The sequence below is a fragment of the Falco naumanni genome, chromosome 2 (assembly GCF_017639655.2).
Source record: "Falco naumanni isolate bFalNau1 chromosome 2, bFalNau1.pat, whole genome shotgun sequence".
NCBI lineage: Eukaryota > Metazoa > Chordata > Aves > Falconiformes > Falconidae > Falco > Falco naumanni.
The window spans coordinates 115,898,307-115,923,786 of NC_054055.1; the positions used below are offsets into that span (position 1 = coordinate 115,898,307).

The window sequence follows — 25,480 nt, forward strand, 5'->3', positions numbered from 1 at the left end:
CCCCTGAGGTGTCCAGGGCTCAGAAGGCATTCCTAGACCTCACCCTAGTTCCATTCATTGCATATGCCTCAAATAAGAGAGCCACTTGCCAGGGCATTGCAGCTTCTTCCCTCCTCCTCCTAATGATGCATTTGCTTGCATCACAGAGGAATTTCAGCGAATGAAAAAAAAAATAATTTTTTTCCATAATGCAAAACCAATGGGGGAAAAAAAGAAAAAAAGAAAATGAATGTTTATGGTAAAAGCCATTGAAAAACATTCTGCCAGGTTTTAAGTTGTTAGCCCACATCAACACATGTGAAGCCAACGGGAATTATGTGGCCAGCCATCTCACTTGCGTTACTGACTGACTTCACAGGAGGTCCCCAAGACCTGTGTTCCAAAAGCCTCAAAAAGTAGAAGCTGCAGTTCCAACCCCCTCCTGGAGACTTCAGAAGCCAGTTGGCAAACAGGACAGCACTGACATATATACATCTGCTGTTGTGGGAAACCACACAGATCGAGCCTACTTATCTTGCTGTTAGCTCTCTTTCTATTTTTCTGCATCTGTATACGCTTTTCATTACTGAAATTAATTTAGTCAAAGGAAGATACCTTTGCAAAATTGAATCATTAAAAAAAAAATGAATGAGCATGTTACTGTCTATTTTTTAGTAAACTATGGCCATATAGCCGTTACGGAAGAAGATTTATTGTATCAACACAATCTGAAAATATTGTTCTCTGAGCTTTTTTTTTGTAATTTTATATTAAATACTTTCCCCCTCGCTACCGTGTAACCCACTGGCAAGAATTTACATCTGTTGGTATGTTTTGGAAGCCAGGAGAAGGCTGTATGTATATTTCTAAAATACCATCTCAACCCCCCTGGCCCTCCTCTCCTGCCACAGTGCTGCACTGCCAGCAGTTCTCCTGGTCTCTCCCATGACACAGGGACAATGTGCTTTGGACAACAGATGTTTTAGTGGTCTCCAGCATTCCGCAACCCCTAACTCACATCACTCCTCTGGTGTGCCTACAAAAGATGTTCCGGAAGGCTCTGAGGAAAGAAAAGTGGATCTGTAAAGAGAAAGCAGCTGCACTGTTTCCATGATTTATTTTCTTGTCCTTGTCTTTCCATGGAGAAGCAAATGGAGTGGAGTAGAAGGCAAATCCAGAAGAAATAGGTTTGGGTCACTAGTTGGAGGTTGGGTAAATGAGGGAGAAATACTGGCTAAAATTATACCATAGAAATACAAAAACTGTCCCAAATTTTGTTTTTTTTCCCCTACATTTATACTTTCTATCCATACATCTTTGAAAAAAATCTGAATTTCTTCAAGTTTCCATTTGTTGCGTTGTTTATCTGTATCATCTATTTCTACATATTTATTAGCATTACAAATACAACAAGGATGAAGAAAGTTCCATTTTATTCCTGATGCTTATATTTACATGTTATAAGCAGAAATAAAAAAGAATCGTCTTCACCATTAGGGCGAGATGGCTTATTAGAATCCAGAAGTACACATGGAGGGGAAAAAGAGCTGGTGTGGTTGTAGGCCAGTTCTGAAAGCTGTCGCATTAACTGTTCTGAGTATGTCTGAAGCATCTCATTTGAGAGCTTTGCACTGTTTTTCAAATATTAACCTATAAACACATAAATCCATGCTATGTATGGTGAAAAGAGAAGATGAGCTGAAGTGGCTTGGCTGAGGTATCACAAAAAAGAAGTCCTCAGCCTGCAAGAAAAAGCTGTGGGAGCCACCATATCTGCAAAAAGTGCACCAAGAAGGCTTTGCATTGCCTTCATGTTCTCCTGATCCTTAGCGGGCAGCATGCCAACCTAGGCCCTTGGGATAAACCCACGTACCCTAAAAAAGTAATCTATCAAAATTGTGGCAGTTGCCCAACAACTTCCACCGATCAATAAAACAGCTGATGTTTGCATCAAAATCTTGGTTATGTACCCTGGAACTGTTCTGTCATCCCCACGCCCTGTAAGGACCACTTTCTGGGACTTGAAAGAGGTTTTAAGAGATGACAAATCACAAGTCAGCACAATGAACAGAGCTTAAGGATCACTTTTGAAACATCCTATGTCAAATACTAGGTTATATCATCCCATCTTAAATCAAGAAAACCCATCATCAATGGCAGCCTTTATCAGTGTGTAAGTAGGAGGGAGAATGCGGAGTAGTGTCTTTGTAAGAATAGGTAATTTATTAGTGACCAGCCACAAAAAATGTGGGCATTCAGTTTTAGTTTAATATGTTCTGGGGAAAAATTAACTCAATTAAAGTGATACTGGCATAAGATTTATATTGCTTAAAATTTCGCTCACAATCTTAAACATTCCAGCACTTTCACTTTAGCACTGAAGCAAAGAACAATAAAAAAATTCCATAACAATTACCAGATTCTGTTGAGATTCAGTTTCAGAGAGATACTTTTGCCCAGTTAGTTTAACCAAAACAATTCACCTCACTTTTTCATAAGTGCATTTCAGCATATTTTGCTTAATCTAACGACATTTCAACCTTAAGTTACTCTTCACATTTCAAATGTTCCTATGAATCTACATCCTCTTGTGGAAAGAGCAAGGGATGTTCTTTGGTTCAGAATTAGTCCACAGCATCTGACTGCATCAAGGATCACTTGCCCTATTGACCCCAGAGCATGTAAAGGAATTTAAACAAAATTAAGTCTGTGTATCAGGGGCTTCTGCAGTTCATCAATATGCAGCACACCATGATACAGAACAAGTACTTATGGGATGTAAGAAACAATGCTTACTTAATCTCTGTTGTGAATTTACCCATTATCATAGGTGTGTTACATTTAGAAGCTGCAAGCTACAACAGAAATTTGAAAATGAGCAAAATAAAAAAATTGAATACGTAAGGTTACAGTAAAACATGGTTTGGGTCTTTCATAAGTATAATGACATGGTTAAGGTATTATTTTAATCCTACTCTGAAACATCAGATCGTTTTTTGATTATTCATTACTATGCCTGATTGTGATATTTATATGATTCTGACATGTCTTGAATATCCTTTATGTATTTTTTCCATTTACTATTTGAGCACACATACTTTGCCCTTATTTCCCTTTGGTTGACATAAACTTTAAACTTCTGAGCTATACAAAACTGATGAGTTATCACCTCCTGCATCATTGTTTATGAATATCTCGCTGCTTTCTACACATGAGAAAGGCATCGTTTCCCATTTCAAGAAGCAGTGGAGGCCACATATCAACACTCCTGACGTTTCTGAAAGCCACAAAGGAAGCTCTGGTTGTAAAGTGCAAGTTGCTCAATCCAAAATTAAGAAAACAAAACATCATGAGTCAGGTTTCCAACAACTAAATGATGCACTGCACCTAACATTGTGACTGTTTTGTGATCTCATGACTTTTTTTCTTATTTCTCTGAGGCTTTGTACCTTCAGGACATGCAGGCATACATTTTCAAGCTTCTCCTTTCAACCCTGAGTTGTAGAAGATGAACAAAAGCCAAGAGTTACAATGAAGATGGGTCAAGCAGAAAACCTCATATACTACTTGAAGAGATAAAAATATGAAAACACATTGACACATAAGAAGGAAAACCAAAAGCGTTTGTCTCCCAAAACTTAACTCCTGTAACTGTAGAGTCATCTGCAGTGCCAGCAATTCTAGTAATTTTAGTTAAGACTGTTCTGAGAATGTAAAATGAATTTCAAGGGAAGGAGTCAAATTCTCATAACTATGCAACACAAACAAGTCATATGAGTCAGTCCAGAACTGTCCAGTGTTCACCAACTGTATAATGCACCTAAACAGGTTTGTTAAATATCGGTGTGTAAAATCCAGAGTTAACAGATTATTTCCGATACATGGTATTTGGGTCTGGGAATGGTACTTCAGCAAGTTGAATTTGGTAAAGGTACACCGGCTTCCTACCTAGAACAGATCAACCCATCCCTACATGTTATTCAAGTTAACTGTTCCCCCCATCTCCCACCTCACAAAGTCAGAAAATATGGAATCTGCTTTCATATCCAATGCTTTCAGGCTAGGATAAAGAGGGAGTTCAGTTTTGGTTTTATTTTTTTCTCCTTTCACCTCGAGACAAAGAATAACTGTGTGCAGCTTATTTACAAATACATTTATGTGTGTATCCACCAGGCTCCTCCAGCCTCCTGTTAGTAATGAACAGCAACTTGCTTCAACTTACATGCCTGTTACAATAAATTACCGCATGCAAAGTAGTGTATATTATGAAAAAAAAGGACCACATATGCAAATAAACTTTTCTGAACTTCTAGGGCTAAAATATTTGGAGTTGTTTATAATGACCGTCTGGGCATGAGATGAGTTATTTAGCAAGAGTGGAGAATTAAGACCTCCTTTTTATCACATCCTACACTCAGAGCTTAATCCTAGTTCTACAGTTCAAGCTAAACCCTAACGGACCAGTACAAGAAAGTTTTTCTCACTATTCACGTTACTTGCTGCTCATCCATGTTTTGGTTCTGAAGTACTCTGTGCCCGCCTAATGGAAATGTCCATATACGTTTGAATGCCTGTCCTCAGAAAATACATGCCATTATGTATTAGCTATAGGGTTTATAGGCTAGGCATGCCAGAGAAATAGCACTGAGGCTGGAAAGAAGAAACTGGAAGAGCCATTTGGTTCAGATATCCTAGAAAAAGGATATGCAATAAAAGAATCCATTTGTTAGTCACCGAGAAAGAACTAGCAATTTTTGTTTAACAAATACAGGAGTTTAGATGCTGGAATCCAGAGTAGGGAAAAATGCATTAACTGAAAAAAAAGAAAAAAAATAGAAATTACTTTTCTCATTACTGGAGTACTTTAATTATAGTTGAGTTTCACTATGAACAATTGCTCCTTGATGGTTCTTGTTGAGCAATTTTGTTCAATAAGGGTCTGTCAATACAATTTTCTTTCAATTGTCAGTTTATAGAATATCAAGAATAATGGGCTTATTCAGGTGCACTTGGAAATTGTAACAAAATATTAATTTTGGGGAAAGAAAAACGGATAATCATCTGGTTTAGTATTCTATGGTTCTGTCTGAGTTTTTTGAGAAGCTCCCTGTAATAAATGTGAACATTACAATGTTAGACAAGCAGGCAGCGAAACACTGAAAAGGGGATATCCTCGGTATAACGCACTTTTTGTGGAGGAGGAGTCCTGGTACTCCCTAGTCCAAGACAACAGCGAGCAAACTGCCCTGTACCACTTCTAAGTTTCTGGAAAGTAAGCGCATCCTCATTTCTTGCATATTATATATTTTCTGAGGTTCACAGGGGTGGGCTGGTTTACCAAGCCTAATTTCCTTGCTTGCCTTTTCCTAAAATGTAAAAGACCCGAAAATCATGCAAAATGACCAAATAAACCATGCAAAACAGATGGTAGGAAATAACTGATGCTCATATTTCATTAAAAAAAGTCACATGAAGATACTTTCACAGGAGCTTCAGAGAGGTGCTCTGTGAATGAAAGAGGGGGCAATGATCCAGCTGCTGACTCCATGGGGACATCACAAGCAAATCGCAGCACTGATGGCCATAGAAAGGTGTGTGTGTAAAGAATAATTTTGATTTTTTTGCCCCTCTCCTGCTAATGCAGTTTGAACTCTGAGCAGCATGAAGGGGGTCTGGGAGGTTCACCTAACATGAACCTTTCCAGTTCCTCATAGCCTAACACCCATCTCTCATTGTTCTTGTCAACAGAAAAACTCAGGAGTTTATCTTGAAAGATACACTAGGGAAGGCATTTGCTTTCCCTCCCTTCCTTTCCAGCTCAGCAAGCTTAACAATCTGTCTGACACTCTTCAAAGGCAGCAGCATACCATCATTTTTTCTTTCCTTAACTTCTGCAGGGCAATACGAGCATCCATTTACATAGCAACTCCTTTACATCTGACTGAAATTGGGAGCTGCCAATACACAGCAAGAGCAGTGAGTTACGAATTTCCCCCAAATGGAGCAAATAACACTGTGCCTAGTTTGGAAGAGCCAGAATTTGAAGAAATAGATCCAGCACTGGCACTTTGCAATTTTTTTTTCACGCCATGTGTACGTATGTGTATGTTTGTGTGTGTGTTTGTAATTATGAAAGAAGGGGTGAACTTCCACAGCTTATGTATGTATGTATGTATGATGAGGATTAAGAATTCTATTTAATATATGCAAGGATATTGCTTGAGAAAAAGTATTTATTGCTTATGTGAATCCATCTGTCATAGACCCCCATCAACTAGGTCATCTGAATTTGCACTGCTAACAAATGGGATAACTAGAAACTAAGTAATTTGTGACAAAAATGATAGCTAAATGAAAAGGAAGCTCCTGCCTTAAAACGAGCATATTTTTGCAAAAGTCTAGGATGGATATTTGGAGGCTTGCTGAAAGCTTTGCTTCTAGTGAAGTGGCTTTATAGCAGCCACAGACTTTTTTGATGTAACTATCAAATATAAGCACTATTGCATTAGCATAGTCATGTCTAGGCTTAAAACCCACCTACATTTGAGGCAATCTATTTATGCAGAAAGATGTACCACCCCATGCCAGCAGCATAAATTAATATTTCAAGCTGGCTAAATGAGGATACCTTTTACATAGGTGAATCTCTGCACAGTGCAAAAGCAGACACCAAATTCCACAAAAATGAACATCAGCTGTCAGTGCAACGGTGAAAAAAAACCACACTCCCCAGAACTATTGACTGAAAAGTAGAATGAGAAGAAAGGAAACCAGCAGCGAGGTTGCCCTGCTAAGCTGTTTTCCAGATACTTATAGCAGGCTTTCCAGTTTAGTTCTGTGCTTCACTTAAAACATCTCTGGGGAATTTTTTAGAAAAAAAAGACTTAAAAGCATTTTGTCTTTAGTAAGGAATACATTTTCTGACTATTTTGAAGTAAATCTGCCACTTAGCTTAGCTTAAAGGTTTTGGTGAATAAACCCCATCTCATTATCTTTGTTCCCAATGACCCTAACAGCAGCATAATGCAGGCATTTTAAGCCTTCCACGTAGTTAAATTCACTGAAACCTTACGCACAAGCTGTATGTGAAACAACTAGGTTATAGTTCAGCAAAGTTACTAAACGTTCAGTACTTCTGTTGGGCTCAGGAAAGCTGCTGTCCAATATGAGCCCCACGTCTCCGATAACGGAGGTGGGTCACTGCTGTGGGAGGCAGGGATGGAGCATGCTGCCCTGCAGTACCCATACACACAGCAGCCCTCCCGCTATAAATTAAATTTATTTTTAATATTTATAAATTAAATAAAATTTAAGGTAATCAAATGCCAGGGTAAGCCTCAGAGACAGCATCAAGACTGCAATGGGAGGTTGATTTTGCTGGCCTGTTGCTGTTCTAACAGCCAAAGGCTGCCACGATACCTTAGAAGGAGCATTGTTGCCTTGGGTGACTTGTTCCTTGGTAAAGCAACGCTCAGAAAAAAGGTCCCGTGTTTAGTGCAGTGTTTTTCGGTGCAAAGGAACAAAGAGTACATCCTATCTCTGGGGTTCAAGGATGAACTTATATTTTCCATTGATCATGCACAGTAAGAGATTCAGTTCTGAGACTCTCACATCCCAGATCAGTACTCCCTTCAACAGACATTTTTTTTTTCCCTTAAAAGTGCTGTAAATGTGTGTGTTTTTTGCTCACACATACAGCAACACTGGTTTTAGCAATTTAGGAAGTTATCGTGAAAAGAAAATGGCATCCTCTGGTCATCTCTGTAACAAAGACAGGCAATTCAGAATTAAGATCGGGCTTAATGTAAATACAGATATGATAAAGTCAAAAAGGAAGAGCTAAATAGCAGCACTACAGATAAGATTGTTAGGGTGCATTTGTTAACAGCAAGGTCTGACTTACACTGCTGAGTTCCATGCCACGTGCCCCCCCCCCCTGCACTCTTTCTCAAAGGAACACACCTCACCCATTGGATTTATCACAGTCCTTCACTGGCTTTCAAGTGCCTGACAATCCTCACTTTCCAGAAGGTGGGCAGTCTCTCCCTGTCTGTGGGGTTGCTGCTTGGATAATTTTTTTTTTTATTGTTGGCATGATCAAACAATAACATTGATTTCCATTACCTTCCTAGAGTACATGCTGCACACCATGTAGTTGCATTTCCATTTTTCCCCCAAAAAATTCCAATTTTTTGAATATATCATCAGATTGAATCAGAATTCCTAGTAAAAGACATTTAGTAGCGTGAAATTATGAACTAATTTTATGAAACTAACCACATCTCAGAGTCCAAAGTGAAAAAAATGTGATAAAAAGCTTTACAAGCACTCAGAAAACAACAGTCCTGGGGACCTTAAAAGTAAACTTGTAGGTAGGTATGTAGCTGAGAAGCAGTTCATGAATGCGGTTAAACCATTTGTAATTAACAGAATCAGTGATATGCTGTACCTAATGCTATGTTCAAAATGGAGAATTTTACGAGCCTTGGAGCATTTCCTCTTTCACAGAGTTGTTTGGTTACAGATACCAATCTCATCATGATGCTAACTGCCAGAATAGCTGAAGGGCTATTAAACACTCTCAGATACATGAAGCGCAAAAAAATTTACAAAAAATATTTTACAAACTGTTGACAAAAGACACCTGAGCAGTCATAAGAAAAGGCATCAAAGTTGCTGAGAAGCTTCTATTCAAAGAAAGAAACAAAGAAATAGTAGCACTTAAGAAAAGGAAAAGTAAGCATCATCTTGTAGTAACGAGACCTCTAATTACTGCAATAGATAAAATGGGGCATAGAGAAGTAGAACAGTTTCTTTTGTATAGCAAATCAATAACATTACATAATTTTTCAATTTTCTCCCTACTTTTACAATGATTTTTTTTTCTTTAAGAAAAACTGTAAGTAACATTACAGATGTCCTGAAAGGATACAAGTGTGACATTAGCCCACGTGCAGATTAATTTTACTTAGAAATATCTAGTTTGGAAAGCAACAGAACTGAACTTTGATCCTGTTTTATTTACAATTAAGATACACGTATTCATCATGTATTAGCTTTGGTGGAAGATAATGTTTAATGGCTCCAGTGTAGGATGGATAACATATACAGCCTTTCTGGGAAAGGATGCCTCTGACCTGCCCTTCTGTCCTGTTCCAGCCCCGTGTCCGGCAGCAGCTTGCTCACTGGCACGGTGCTCTCACCCTCTGCCTGCACCCAACACTGCGCCGACCTCTGGGGTCCCTTGTGCCATTGTACAGCTGGCTCTCTGCTGGGGACCTTGCCAGAGGCAGCGCAGCACACTGTGCTGGCAACACAAATGATGGGGATGGGGTTTTCCTACTCGTTGTAAGAGAATTACAGTCATTCAAATTGTGATAAAAATTATTAAAGAAAGTTAAGGCAGCTTTCATGAGATATGAGTTGCAACTGCAGAGGCATACAAAGGATTTAAACACTATATACATAATTAAATTTTCCCTTTCCTTTTTTTTTTTTTTTTTTTTTTTTTTTTTTGTGTGTTTTAGCGAGGGAATGTAAATTTTTAGGGAAGAGTCACGGAGTCACATCAAACCTGGGATTTCACAGAGGCATTATTAAAGTTATGTTTCGCTGGTGCACATGGGCATGTTTCATGAAATGCACGATTAGAGGATACTAGGTCTTCTCTTCCCATATTTAGGTTGACCACTTAACTACAGATCAGTTTCCCTCACATTTTTTCCTGGATTCAGAAAAATGGCTAATTCCTGAAAAGCAATTTAGTTTTCCCATTTTCTTTCAGTTTGGCTGGTTATCGGAAGGCACATCTAAGCTCCCTGGCTGACCAATACCAAATCTTATTTCCCTAAGATGTGTGGAGGGGGCAGAGGGTGAAGGGAAAAACTGATGTGGGGGAATAGGCTGGAATACCTACCAGAGGAAATGCTGGGGGGTAAAGATCCACCCCCTGACACTGGATGTGAGGCCAGGATGCTATTTAAAAATCCCGCCCTCAGGAATCTCGAAAGAGACTTCACCCCAATGGTCGGAAAGGATCCTTTCAAAGAGATAAAAATGATCATTAATCAAATGACTTGTTCTTTGGCTGATAAAAGAAGTTGACTGTTTAAAGAAAGAATAACCAAATCTCTGCAGAGTTAACAGTGGTTTCACTGGAACAGATTTTACAAAGCAGTTAAAAGTCTTTGTTTGCTTTTCAACCAAGTCATACAATACACAGCTTTAACCAGAATTCCTGCAAGTGTTGCAAATGGAGAATTCCAGCACTTCTAGGAGGAACGGAAAAATTTGGTGTTTTACAGGCAGATTACCCCTATTGAATATTCATAATGCATTCCAAATGACGCTACCGTAGAGACATTTTACATGTTTGTATACAAATCAAAGAGCCCAGCAGAGGTGAAGCTATGCCAGCAAAGCTGTGTTTTATACCAGTATTTTAAAGATACCTGACAAACCACCTAACAAAAGTCATGTCAAGCAAGGGGAGAAGGGGAACCAGAATTTGCAGCTGCATTACTGACTTCTGCATCAGGGCAGCTACAACAGTCAGAGCTTCCATTGCATCTCCCAGCATCTGTCAATAAGCTGATATAGGTGAAAACCAGGAGTATAGACATGACGCCTTTCTGCTTTGCTCTCACCAGAAGCTTGCACATTTTATGCTTTCAACATAATAAACTTCATATTCTTCTCGTAGTCTAAACGTACAGTTTTATATCTGGAAACGATTATCTGATCCATCTCTTTTAACGTAAGTACTTGTGACATATCTATTTGAGTGATGATAAATACGGACTCTCTATCATTTGATCCACTGTTTCAGCTTCAGTCTATGTACAGAGATCTAGAGGCATCATCCCATCATGTCAGTGCTCAGAGAATGCCAGCAAAGGTGGATCTGAAAGGAGAGCTCTACACATCTTGCCTAAAAGCACAGAGCCAAGATTCTCCCACCTAGCAATAATTTTAAATCAACAATTAGAATAATTTTTATATTTTTGCAAGTACATCAAGCAAGCATCTATCCAAAAATTTAGGCAATGGCAAATTTCTTTTCATCATCTTGCAGGTACTTCATAGTTGTTCTTCTAAGAGATAGAAAACAACTTAATGTTTATACACAGTGAGAAAAATAAATGTCCCTCTTAAAATTTATGCAACAGTTGGGATTTTTTTTAAACTAGTAAAAATATAGCAAGGAAAATTTAGCCTCAAAACACACATATGTATTTGCTGAGCTTAAAGTAGCCTAAGAGAGCTTTGAATCTTTCTCTTCTATTTTTAAGCAAGAGTACTATTCTTTCCTCTCAATATACTTGCCCCTTAATTTTGCTATTAGACCTACTGCAGTCTGTGGAAAACAAATTAATTTAATCAGAGTTCTGGATGCAGTATTTTTATATCTGATTAGTTAAAGATAAGGTATAATAATGTTTTCCTCTGGCCACTCCAGAAAAGGCTTTGGCATTCTTGTGAAAATGTTTCCAAATTCCAGGGCTTTCTTTTTAAAATATTTTCAGAAGTGATCACAGATGGAGAGTCCAGAATGTGGTACACAGAAATGAAATTTGAAAATGGAAAATGGTTGCATTAACTCCAAGATGTTTGGTACTAAACAGCATCTTAAAACAGGAAGGCTAAATGATGAACATATGAAGACTTGTCAAATAAAACTTTGCTTCTCTGTTTCAAAATACGGATTATACCAACCATAGCGTACAGTCACATGTCATACGTCCAGACCTTCAGAAAGCCAAACAGCTTGAGCTTCACCATTGACATTTTCCTATATTTAAATGGTGTTAAATGGAAAATAACTCAAGTTTCCTGTCTTACAATAAGTTACTTTGTTATAGAAAGTAATGAAGACAAAATAAAATATATTTTACTTATTGTACATATTCAGAAATAAAAACAAGGAGCAGCACATTTTGGAGCAATTAAATCTGTAAATACTAAGAGAGCTAGAGGGCTAAAATTATTGAGGCTTTATAAGCAGCAAATAAGTAAAAGAATGCATATAAATGATGTTTTTCTCTTACACTTCAAAGGTAGGATTCAGTCGCTAAAGTGTAAGTGCTTTGTGTCATGTGAGATGCTCTAGAAAATTTGAGACATTCACATGTGAGTGGCAGGCATGACACGATCTGCAGATTTGCACTCTCTGAAAGTGGCAGCAAGAGGCAAAGCAGCAGTTGGGTATCGAAGAGTAGGCACTTTGTGTCATTTTAGGCAAATGAATCCCATCCAAATAGTCTACTGTCACCTCAGAAATGTCTCTGATTAAGGAGCGTACAGAGTTGCAAGAACAAGACCTCATTTATTCTCTTCTAGAAGTCCTCAAACAGCTTCTGAAAAGGACAAGATTGATAACATTCAGCCCTGATCAGTGTCCATCAACATAAAAATGCAGACAAAGGAGATGCCGAAAGTTCATTTATCTTAAAATATGCATGGTCCTAAATTAAAAGACAGCATATGTCCCAGAATGAGCAAATGGGCGCTTTTTTGGTATTATCGCCTGCACAACGTGAAGAGGGTTTCAAACTCCATTACAGAGCTATGTGTGTGGATGTTGAGTATCATTGCAGGTAGTTGGGAAAGAAAATGAATTCTTTTAAGTCCCATCAACCACCACCAGAAGGACAGAGGCTTGATGACAGCTTTGGGCATTTACAGTAATTTAGAAGCTAACTCAAATTTTTACTTGTTTGCATAAACATTCATGAAATAGGTGAAAGAAAATCTGCAACAAACAATTGTGTTCAAGAGAAAGGGAGAAAGCTCTCTGCTAACATAACAAAGAAGGGAGGGGGGAACATGATATTGAAAAGAAAACACCAGCTTCTCAGAGATATTATAAACTTCTGTGTGGAAATCAATGAACAAGAATTGCATTTCCTTCTATTTGAACATTATTTTTTCTTATTATTGAACAATGAAGATGTAGTTTTTCCTCTTTTTCCATATTGGATCCATGCTTAACTAAAGAAAATGTCCACCAAAAATGCGCCTGCTGCTTTATATCCTGCTGCTTTACGCTCCAAATTGCAAAAGCAACATTTGTTTTTGAGAGGTGTATGCTAGCAATAGAAATCTTAATGCTGGATTTAAACAATCCCTTTAAAGCAACCACACTGTATACTTTCCAGATGCTAGCATATTATCACTTTCATTAACCAGCTTTCTTGAGAAATAATGTTCTGCCAGTGCACACCATGCAGAGACTAGTGCTCTACATCCATTCTGTTTTATATAAAAATTATCACTCGTTTTTGCAGTAGAAGCTTTCAGTATAAGGTCTTACTGGTTCTAAACTGGGAAAAGCAGAGATGAATAATAAGCCATGACTGCTCAGCCCCCTGAAATGCAGCTGTTATTTAGCTCAGCCCCCTGAAATGCAGCTGTTATTTAGCAGCTTACAGGCATGGATTTATCAAGAAAAAACCCCAACCTCTCCCCCCTCCCTCCTTAACAAGGGGAACAACATTAGTTACGGATATTAGCTGGAAAAGTGCATTGAAACAGTAAAAATATATGGCAACACTCTGAGTAGCTGACAGTTCATGAAGTATACACCATTTACTGAGTCTTGTGATACCAGTTTATAACTTGACGTAAATTCTTCTGTTTCACAATTATTACAGCTAAGTGCCTGTGCTCAGAGACGGTGGGGGAGTGCTGAATCAATTAGCCTGCCTTCCACCTTCATCTGTTGTTCCAGGGGGAATATCATCCCACAAATTGTAGAATTTGATAGGGAAATCGCTGGTATAGCATCCTAAACTGGCATAATTTTAGTAGCGTATTATCACACTGAGCAGAAGGGCAAGAGTAGATAGCTGGGTAGGGGAAATACCTATGCTTAATTCAGCTTCAGAGCATATACATTATTTCACACACATTTATTAGCACTTGCATCATGACAGCAGGGCCAGCCAGAAGAAACGGTCATTTCTGCCCACACCAAAGGCACATCCCACCGCCTAGGGTTATTGGCAATGTAACTGGGCTGCAGAGCCCTAGATCTACGAGGGTGAGAAAGTTCTGCCACGTGGCTCAAGAATAGTACTGGATGGATGGATGGATGGATGGATGGATGGATGGATGGATGGATGGATGGATGGATGGATGGATGGATGGATGGATGAAGAGAATGGCATCAAATGCGCCTGGTGCAATGCTGGTGGAACACAGTGGGCTACAGCAAAGCACACAACTTGTTTGAATGGGAGTGGTGGTGGGCGAGCACTTGTGAGCTATAGTAAAAGGCATTTAAAAGGATCTAGCTAATATGCACTTTAAAACTCTCTGGGATTGAGCCAGCTGAGAAGTGTTATGTGTGCGACCTTAGTGTAATTTCTGGATATTTTCTTTGAAAAAAGACTATTTCTAGAGTCTCTACGTTGTGTCTAACGACCTGGTTGAAGTAGGTTATTAGAAAGCCTGCTGAAGATGCAGACTGCTCTTCAGGCTTGTTATTTGTTGTTGTTTCTTATTTATTACACTTTAAACTTATCCAATAGTTTCTGCAGGTGGAACTGACCATTTCAGGTGCTGTATATTTTTGTGCATTGTTATAATAGCTTCAAATTCACAAGGAGCTCTTTGGCTTTAACAAACTAGAAGGAGAAGTTCCAGAGACATCACACTTACTGTCAGTTATTTTTTACTAGTACCATCTGTTAATGGCATGAAAAAAAGACTTTAGTCTGTTACTCTTTCCTCATAGATTTTGTTTATAATTTGGAAAAAAAAGGAAGAAAATCACGGTTAGTGTATTTAATGTAAAAAACCCAATGATATTTTTTTCTATACAGTCAGTTGTCTTGATGCTTTCCATAGAGCGGCTGCAAAATACAGCTAAGGGAAATTTCTTAGGAACTCTGCAGATGAGCTTTTGTGTTCAGTTTGGCAGAAAGCAATGAAATTACTTCAGGCTTTTCACTCCCAGCTGCACTCTCATGATGGCAGGACTGTACCATTTAATTATGAAATACTAGAGGACAGAATGTAGAAAGTGTTTTCCTGCTTCTGCATAGGGGAATTATCCCATGTTATCACTTAATGTTGGGAGACGGCTGGCTTCTGTTACGAGCACCTTCCACTCTAAAATAAAACCTGGGTTTTATCATTACTAGTGTTTCCTCAGGGAAGCTAGAAGGGTTAGAGCATTTTCGCCAAAATTATTTGTAACACATCCATTATGGAAAGTACTGAAAAACAGTCGACTTGTCTCTCACATGGTTTTATTGATTTATCCTTCCCAGATCACCAGGAATTGCACATCATAATCTTTTATGGGGGAACATATGGAAGGTTTTCATAAGGAAGGGCTTTAAAAAACTTTGAAATTATGTCAGGTTACAATTTGTAGAGCATTCAAAATACTTGACTTGGAATGGGAAAAAAATTCAGAATCAGGGTTAGAATTTATCCCCAATTAATTTGTTGGATCATATTTCCAGTGCATTTAGAAAACACGGATCTATACAATTATTTTTAACTGTTTTGAACGCATTAATCTGGAGATTTAGAATATGCTTTTAAAAAAATTATGTTTGAGTTTTTTAACACACACAAGTAAAGGTGATCGAGTATAAAGTGATATGCCTAAATTTTTACCTCTATAACTTATACGTCTTAGGAAAATCTAATTTTCAAGATCACTAAACAATAATTTGCAATACGCATCATACAATATTAGAGCACAACAGCAATTAACAAAACCGAGTGTGCTTACCCCCATTGAAATCACAGAATCACAGAATGGTTGAGGTTGGAAGGGACTTCTGGAGCTCATCCAGTCCAACCAAACCATGGGAAGATTTCCATTACCTTGCAAATAACACAGCCAAAAATTTGGAAGGCTAAATTCTGATCCCAGGAACATAAACTAGACAAACTGAAACCTGTATGAAATGCATTTTGCTGTGCAGTTATATTTGTACTATAAATTGTTCTGCAGCAAATTTTCAAAGGGTGGTTTAATTTTGTTTCCCCACATTCCTCTCGAGTAAATGACATCACCTCAGAGCACTCACAAATAATCCTGTCATTCCTGAACACACTTTCAAGAACCCACAGGTCTTCAACTGCCTTTGTCTGAGCAACTTTTAAAACAGCCTGAATTTTTACTTTCACCATTGTAAAATACAGAGCTTGCAGTCTTATCTCAAAGTAGAAAGTACCGTTAGAATACTTAAATATCCTAAATACAGTCAATGTAAAACTTAGAACATCTTCATTTACCAGGTAGACTCTGACAAATTCAGTTAGAAACAGTCATTTCCTGACATATCTCCAAGGGAACAACTACAGTGGAAATTATATCATTTACGTTAGTAGATTTAGAAAGATACCAAGAGATATGAATAGAAGAATAAGGAAAACAAAACATAAACTGCTGTCAGAGGGATGCAGCTGAGGACTGCTCGCTGTGGTACTTTTAACCAGTGAGACTGGAATTTCTTCTAAAGGAACTCATGTCAACATCTAAACCAGCAAAAGACTTTTGTGCCTATTCTGGTCTGGAACAGAGTTTGTTTGGTTGGTTTTTTTGTGTTTGTTTTTGTTTTGTTTTGTTTTTTAAATAGAATCATTTAGGTTGGAAAAGACCTTTAAGATCATGAAGTCCATCTGTTAACCCAGGACTGCCAAGCCCACCACTAAACCATGTCCCTAATCACCGCATCTACACTGTTTTTGAACGCTTCCATGGATGGTGATTCCACCACCTCCCTGGGCAGCCTGTTCCAGAGCTTGACCACCCTTTCAGTGAAGAAAATTTTCCTAATATCCAACCTAAACCTCCCCTGACACAACCTGAGGCCATTTCCTCTTGTTCTATTGCTTGTTACCTGGGAGAAGAGACTGACCGCCACCTGTCTACTTAGGCAATATAGGGAGTTATTTGGCAGAAGCTTTTCAGATAATGAATTTTCACAATTTCAATTACAAAGCAGTGTCTAAAAACTGAAGCTGACAGGAATCTCTGTTGGGGAATAGTCACCCAAGCTGTGTGGTCTCTATTAGAAAATCTGGGTGCTCTTGCTAGTTCTTAAGATTAGAGATTTAGGGAGGCATCGCTTTTGTCCTAGGATGTGGCATGGGTACATACTGTCTCCCTGACAGTGCCCATGGAAAGGAAGATCACATGCCCTGTGTAGAAGGGAGCTGCAATGAGCTTCAGCCACATTGTAAGTCTGCAATGCAGCTGCCCACACCCCGGGAATGATCCCGAGCTCCTTTTGTCTGCCTCCGAGTGCCTATCTCACTTCAGGTTTCAGCATTTCACTCCAGAAGATGACCCAGGTTCAGCTTTAGTTCTCACAGGACAGTGGCCCAAAGAAGGAGAAGGATCACAGGAACTTGTCTGCAACACCGTGCATCAAAGAGTGGCCAGTTGCTTCATTTTTTGGGGTGCTATTACATAGCCACCGTTGGTGATTTCATCTCAGAATAAACTCTGCTGTGTGTTTAAAATAGAGAATTTAGCTCATCCCAAATTATGAATATTATTAATGGAAACAAAATGGATTTTATGAATATTTGTGGTGGGTTACCTTAAAATACACTTCAGGAAAAGCTCTCTAAGAAATTTAACAAACTGCATCATATATTTATCCTGAATAGTCTTAAAAATGGAATAACAGATGCTTAAACATTCCTTTTTTTTTTTTTTTTTTTTTTTTTTTTCTGGCCATACCTTAGAGAGATTGTGTGCACTTGAAAATTTTATTTTTGAACAACATAATTCCGCCCTGTTATTCTGCATAGGAAAGTGTCTCTCTCAGAAAGGACTGGAAAGTAACAAGCTGCTGCGCCCCATAACCAGCGGGACTGCCCTGTTTCAAAAGTCACCTGCCGTTACTCTCAGCTGGATCTTGCCTACAGGTCGGTGACTATTCCGAGAAGCGCAGCAGGCTTCCGAAGTATCTAAGGAGCCCAGATTCATAAATGGCTCTGAAAGAGAGCCGTTAGATCACTGGAAACAGCAGTACCACAACACGCTGTGATCAAAATTTCCACGGTGCAGATGTGCGCAAAGAGCGATAGAAAACAACCCACATGTAGAGGACGACTCTAAGAAATCCAGGGAGCAGAAGATGGCACTTTTGTTGATGGATCAGTTTGCAGTTAGAAACAATGGCAAAACTTACTAAAAATTCCTAAAGAGCTCTTTTTAAAAAGCTTTGGAGCAGATATACTTATTAGAAAAAGCAAAAGAGAGATGAACACTAGAAACACACGTGCTTGGAAGAAGGAAAAAGGTGTATGGAGGTTTGTGTGCTTTGTACCTAAGAACAGCGCAAGCAGAAGCGGGGACAGGAGGACGGATGAAAGAACTTTACATTTTGGTTTGGAAGAGGTTTGGAAGAGATTTGGATAAATACTTACCTGCTTTGGACTGGCCTAGCTGTGACAAACAACTGTACGCTCAACTTAATCAATCTGTACATTCTGGCCCGCTTGTCACGTGTTTTTTCCTTAAAATAAGAGCTTTAATAATTTCAGTAGAAATTCAAGGAAATACACAATGAACATGCTTGCTGATGTTTAGGAAAAAAGAAAGCTTAGAAAGCTTAGAGTAAATTTTAGTATTTTGTTATTCTAGGACTGTGCCATGATTTTGAAGGGCCTGACCTGAGTTTTTTAATATTCAGCATCAAGCTGCATTTCAATGCAGAACCACCGTAAAGATTTTTTTTAGCCCTTATTAATCACATATAGTATTTATATAGGAAAAGGAATTTCCATCAAAACCCAGACTTCATTTTAACCAGCCACCTACAGTGAAGTACACTCATGTCCTGCAGTGAACTTCAGCCTGGAAGGTGTATTATGAAATATATGAAGCAACTGTAATGTCAACCTCTTTTCTTTTTCTGCCTCTGCCAGTAGGCTACGGGGGACTTAGTGTTGCTTTTGCTTGACCTAGTGTGGGGCCAGAGGCACTGCCATGACACAAGCACTGATGGAGTTGTGATGGCCTCATGGAAATCTTACACAAACCCAGATGTCTGTCTCTTAGTATCCAAGCAATTTTTTGGGGGAAGAGCAGGGAAGCTTTCTGGCACCCAGGCTCAACAAAATAACCTGAAGAAGGCTTTGTGTGTCTGAAAACATTTCTGTTTTCTTCGCCAGTGACAGTAAGTAATAATAATAATAAAGGACCTGTTTTCTATGAATGTCGCTTTGCTTATTTTCACTGCAAGGTTTTTGCATGATAGCACAATGAGTAGTTCAGGTGCCTGGATTATTCATTTCCGTGCTTTTGGGGGTTTATTTTTCAGTTTGATTTTAACTGAATTTCCTTAATTTTCTTGCTTTGGGAATAACAAAACATCCACATGTTTTGGTCTCATTTCCGAGAAGCAGACCACTATAACCTAGTTCTTTGTGAAAATAATTTTTAAAAGCCTGTTTTTCTATATCAAGTCTCCTAATCTCTGTTCCAGACTTAAATTTACAGGGTCAGTCTGAAAAATACGAAGAAGACAAACACGTGGTTGGGCAAAGCTGCAGTTCAGGTCCCCAACCCTGCTGAGTTTAACCTTGAAATCCCCGTGACAGACAACGCTTTCCTAGGAACCTAACGTGCTGGAGTTCTCTTATTTCTTGATTGGCGGATGGGAATAAATTCAGACTTAGGAATATTTACACAGAATAAGACTATTTTAGAAAATCCCAATTATAGCAAGTTTTGGCTTTACTTAACGACTTCTCTGGGAGAAAAAGCAAATGCTGAAAGAAGCTTACAATTTCTAAAGAGGAACTGATGGAACTTACAGAATATTTGGGTAGAATATTAACATCTAATTTAATTTCCTTGCTGCTTCTAGACAAACAGGCAATTTGGGGTAGAAAAAATGAGGGAACTGCTTGAAAAGAGTTCTACAAACAGTATAGCCATTTATTTTGTGATGTGTTAAATGTCAATGCTGACTGAAGTTCTAGTTGCTGAGAGGACTGGTGTGACAACATTAATATGATTAAGGCTTTTAACAGCAATAACAACTGTTGTGTTGAATCATCTTTGTAGTCTTAATGGAATAGTAATTGGAAATACTCTGCTGTTATGGGAAAAACAATCTTGTGTGAGCTGTATATTAAATAAGTATTTTTCAGTCAGTGCTCAAACTGAACATAGCTTTAGCACAATGCTATACAATAATCTTTATGTATTTATACTTCTGTGTGATACACAGAACACCGTTCTGAGCACTCTGTGCTGTACATTTGGATTTCATGATCACGCATGTATTATCAAATTAGCTGGAAACAAAATAATTTAAAATTACAGTTCTCATGACAGAAAAAAACCCAAACCTGCAATTTTGGCCAAACCCTTTGTGATTCATTTGGTAGATATCATGATTTTGGGGAATGATTGGCCCATTCATAATTAGCAATATAAATTGGAATACAGAGAAATTGTCCAAGCATCCAGGGATCAGGTTAGGAAAGCTAAAGCCCTGACAGAATTAAAGCTGGCCAGAGACATCACGGGCAACAAGAAAAGCTTTTATAGGTACATCAGTGACAAAAGGCCGGCATTTTCCCGGCCCTCTCTGGAAGGAAACAGGAGACCTGGTAACCCAGGATATGGAGAAGGCTGAGGTACTCAATGACGTCTTTGCCTCAATCTTCACTATGCTAAGGCACATAGAAGAGAGGGAGGTGATTTGCGACAGAAAACAGGGCTTCACCAAAGGCAAATTGTAGACTGACAAATTTGGTGGCCTTCTATGATGGGATTACAGCGTTGGTGGATAAAGAAAGAGTGACTGATGTCATCTACCTGGACTTGTGCAAAGTATTTGACACTATGCCACATGGCATCCTTGTCTCTAAACTGGAGAGACATGGATTTGATGGATGGGCCACTCAGTGCATAAGGAATTGTTGGATGTTTGCACTCAAAGAGTTGTGGTCAATGGCTCGATGTCCAAGAGGAGACCAGTGACAAGTGGTGTTCCTCAGGGGTCAGTATTGGCACCAGTGCTGTTTAATATCTTTGTCAGGGATATGGACGCTGGAATTGAGCCCACCCTCAGCAAGTTTGCCAATGACACCAAGCTGTGAGGTGCTGTCAACACGCTGGAGGGAGGGGATGCCATCCAGGGGGACCTTGACAGGCTTGAGAGGTGGGTCCTGTAAGAACCTCATGAAGTTCAGCAAGGCCAAGTGCAAGGTCCTGCACATGGCTTGGGGTAATCCCAAGCACAAATACAGGCTGAGTGGAGAATAGATTGAGATCAGCCCTGAGGAGAAACGCTTGGGGCTGTCGGTGGATGAGAAGCTCAACGTGAGCTGGCAATGTGTGTTTGCAGCCCAGAAAGCCAACTGAATCCTGGGCTGCATCAGAAGCAGCGTGGCCACCAGGTCAAGGGAGGTGGTTCTTCCCTCTGCTCCACTCCTATGAGACCCCACATGGGTGCTGCGGTCAGCTGTGGAGCCCCCAGCATAAGAAGGACATGGACCCGTTGGAGCAAGTTCAGATGAGGGTCATGAAGATGATCTGGGGGCTGGAGCCCCTCTCCCGTGCAGACAGGCTGGGAGAGCTGGGGTGGCTCAGCCTGGAGAGGAGAAGGCTGCGGGGAGACCTGAGAGCCCCTGCCAGTGCCTGACGGGGCCCTGCAGGAACGCGGGAGAGGGGCTTGTTACAAGGGCGTGGAGTGTAGGACAGGGCGGTGGCTTTAAACTAAGAAAAAGATAGATTTAGATCAGATATTAGGAAGAAATTCTTTCCTGTGAGGGTGGTGAGGCACTGGCACAGGTTGCCCAGAGCAGCTGTGGCTGCCCCATCCCTGGCAGTGCTCAGGGTCAGGCTGGACGGGGCTTGGAGCAACCCGGTATAGTGGAAGGTGTCCCTGGCCCTGGCAGGGGGCTGGAACGAGATGTTCCTTAAGGTCCCTTCCGACCCAAAGCATTCTGTGATTCTATGATAATACAAATTTCATTTCAGTCATCTTTTGGTCACCCAGTTTTTGTGATTTTGGAAGGAAAGATCCTGAGTAAAATCTGAGCATTGCTATAATGTGGAATTCTTCATCCTTTTAAGACAGCAGCCTCCCATGTAAAATGTCTTTGTGGTCTTACAAAAGGAGTGGTTAAGAAGTTCCGGGGGCTTTTAAATTTTCAGATGTCCTTTTTCATGGCATTTCCATGAAAAGAGAGATAATAGGTTTTAATTTTGTCCTTCATGTTTAAAAACTGCAGTGAGTTTTACTTTAATGAGTGAAATACCTTTTTAGGGGCAGCATCTGGAGATGAATGTATTCAGGCAGCCTGCTGTACACTGCATTTCTGCAACTAAAGCTCTGATTATCTGCTCCTTTAGCCTGTTAGCCTGTAACAGTGTGAACAAGGAGTAGGAGATAAATGCTTTCCACTTTTAGACAGTAATTAGTATAATTGAAAAAGGCTCACTGTTTTCAGTTAAAAAAAAACACTTGGGGCTGAAGTTCCGACAAGTCAATTGAGAAAAAGTGATTTTTTTGTTAAACAAATGTAGAGTATAAATTGCAGGTGAGGATTCCTTTCGCTGTTCACATTCATACCATTCATAATTCACATTTTTAGTAATATCAATGCCATTAAGTACAAAGGTTTGATTTTCTTCTTGGTTACAAACACCAAGTGACTCCCTCAAGTAAGTGATGCCAAGATTAGAAGCAGGAGGATCACTATCATGAACTCAGATGAACTCTTTGGTAAGAAATATATTATATACTGGTCTACATTTACAAGGCTATATGCTAGATTAGAAAAACCTCTATGCCTGTGCTCAGCGAAGGTGTCCCAGCTCACACCTGACAACCCATGTCAGAAGCCAGGTTGCAGGCAGCCTCCCTGAATCTATATCTGGTGGGCTGTGGCATATGCATGGGCCTTTTGCTTCCTTTTTTTGGGAAATGCTACTGACCAAAAAGTATTAGCTGTGCTTGTTGATTATCTCTTTGTGGATATCAGCGTATTCAGAGGATTTTCCGTCGAGCTCAAAGAGCACTTGGTGTTAAGGGTGAATGTCATGTGAGAAACCCCTTCCATCTGATCTTCCTTGTGCTAGTTCTGGCAATGGTGATTGTGGCAAGATGAATACTGGGCAGTCAGAGTTTACACAGGCCACCAAGTCACATTTTTCAATGCTTATAAAGGCATTAATTGAAATTTGGAAGTGAATTGCCAATCTTATCCAATGCAGCAAACCAGCATGTGTGTGCTGAAGAGTGTATTCCACAACAGCTGAGAGGAAAAGAGCAAAAAAAGGAGAGCGGAGACTCATTTCCAAAGTGGTTAAGTTATTACCAACCCAGGGAGAAGTAATACATGTTTCTGTTGTTTCAGGAAGAAAGGAAATCAATTATGTGAATTCTAGCAACAGTACAGTAGTTTGTTTCAGATTCCCACTATTATGAAAAATCCGTTTTATGCTCCTCTAGATGAAATATTGAAAAGAAGTCATTATCAGCTAAACTTATTTGCTTTCAAATTTTATTCAGCAGAAATTACCTTGTTAAAGTTTAGTAGGAAAATGACAATATTTACTGATAGATGTAGTCATGAATCTATTCTGAAATGTCAGATTGAATACATTTGCCTCTTAAAATGCGTTTACAGGACTGTCATTAGCGTTTTGTGCTTATATTACAAAAATACTTAAATGGAAGACTGCAAACTCACACCATCTAATTATGGTGTTTTTTTAAAAAAATATTTTTTTCCACATTTATATCTCTTTCAATTGTGTCCCCCTTAACAGTTTTATTATCTACTCCTGTTTTATAACCAGTGCCAAGGCTATGTTTATCTGTGAATTGTAAGATTTAAGAACCAGTAGGTTTTGCAAGCTGCATTTCCCACCAAAACTCCAAGAGTCTGGATAGGATCCCAGACAGTTTTCATCTAAATTATTTATTCATCTGGAACCTGAACCATGTATGTATTAAGAATCAGAAAGATAATTATAGCCTGTGAAATGGATAAAGCAAGACTCGCTGTAGAGAGGAAGAAAGGAATTTAGAGGTCAGAAATGTGCAAAGAACGTAGTGATGGGCTGAGTGAATAGGTTCTGAATACACAGTTTACAGATGAAAACTCAATTAAAATAATGGCATTATTTTGTGTGGATGTTGATGATAGTGCTAGAAGAATAGCAGAAGCAGAAATAATTTATCTGCCTTGGCTGGAGCTGCAACGCTGAAAGAGATCAGGAAGCAAAATGCATGGGTGGGTCGGTTCACTGCAACCCTCTGCCATTAAAGTTCCCACTTGCGCTCCAGAGCAGAACGCAGAAAACACATGGCACTTCTCAACAGACCATAACTCAAACAAGTCTAAACAGATTTTCAGTGCATAATATGACTGTTCCACTTTCACATTTCAAAGATTTCTTGCTAATCACTGAAAATAGTTACTTTCAGCAACTTTTACTTCTATGCACTGGAAAATTGATCTGTATGTGGGAAGCACACCCCAGCTGGCAATACTCCACACAAGTGCTTTGATTCCTATGGGAGGAGGATGTGTCTGGTTTCAGATAAAGAGAAACTCTTCCTTACTCAGAGAAACCTATCTGCAGCTTGCTAAAACAAAATGGTATTACCACCTTCTCAAGAAGTTCCTTTCTTTTCTGTTCTGTACTCGCTCTGTTCTATCCAAAGGATTATAACTACAGTTGTTTATAGCAATCCTTGCATTAGAAAGAAGATGATGTAAATAACCAAAGGTTCCTTTTCTTCACATCCAACTCTCATGTTTCCATAAAATATAATATCAGATCATTTATATGAGAAAATTACCAATCCATGATTTAATTCTTTTTCTTCATATGAATCTGCTGTTAAAGATATCTCAGGATTCTTGCCTTCCACCAGAAATTTAGGTATGAGCCTTTAAGCTGTAGTAAAGACCACAATACAACCGCTTGAGGCAGAGGTTTATACACAGACTGTGTGTGACATCTGGACAAGCACTACCATAACTACCTGATGAACTAGCAGCTCCCTAGGGCTGATGGTCTCTCTATTTTAGGGTGACAGGAGACTGATCTCAAGGCTCTTTCTTACTCTAGTTCAGGTAATTCTGTGGACCATAATTTGTCCTTACATATTAATCTGTAGCGCACTGCTGGCATTCCCCCTTCAACTCATTACTGATGTTGGTCTGGCATGTCCTGTTTCATCACTAGTTTGGCCAAGTGAACTGGTAGGCCTAAGCAACACAGAATATTGAAAAACTTATTATTTAATTCCTTATTCAAAGACTTGAAAACAAATGTAAAATTTAAAGAGAGGTGAACCAGAGAAGGGGTACAGCTTTTGTGGAATAGTTTTAATGACTCAAACATTCATCCAATTAATCAAAGCTCAAGCATACAAGATGATCTATTTAACTTTGCGTATTAGGAGAATTAGGGTATATTTACACGTTGGATTCTCTTATTTCTTCTGTGAAGGCTTTAACTCAGACAGCTGCTAACTAGAACCTG

General features: G+C 39.2%; 1 protein-coding gene across 2 annotated transcripts in view; it reads right to left on the reverse strand.

Moving 5' to 3' along the window:
* The window catches only part of EPHA6 (EPH receptor A6), a 516,780-nt gene that overhangs the window by 75,900 nt on the left and 415,400 nt on the right, over positions 1–25,480 (reverse strand). Inside the window, exon 12 of one of the 2 annotated variants that reach the window (XM_040583020.1) lies at positions 9,896–10,018. The exons of the other annotated variant lie outside the window; for it this stretch is intronic. Within the exon in view, the coding sequence (XP_040438954.1) occupies positions 9,896–10,018 (123 nt within the window). The remainder of the gene's footprint in view (positions 1–9,895; positions 10,019–25,480) is intronic. 2 annotated transcript variants of the gene reach the window in all.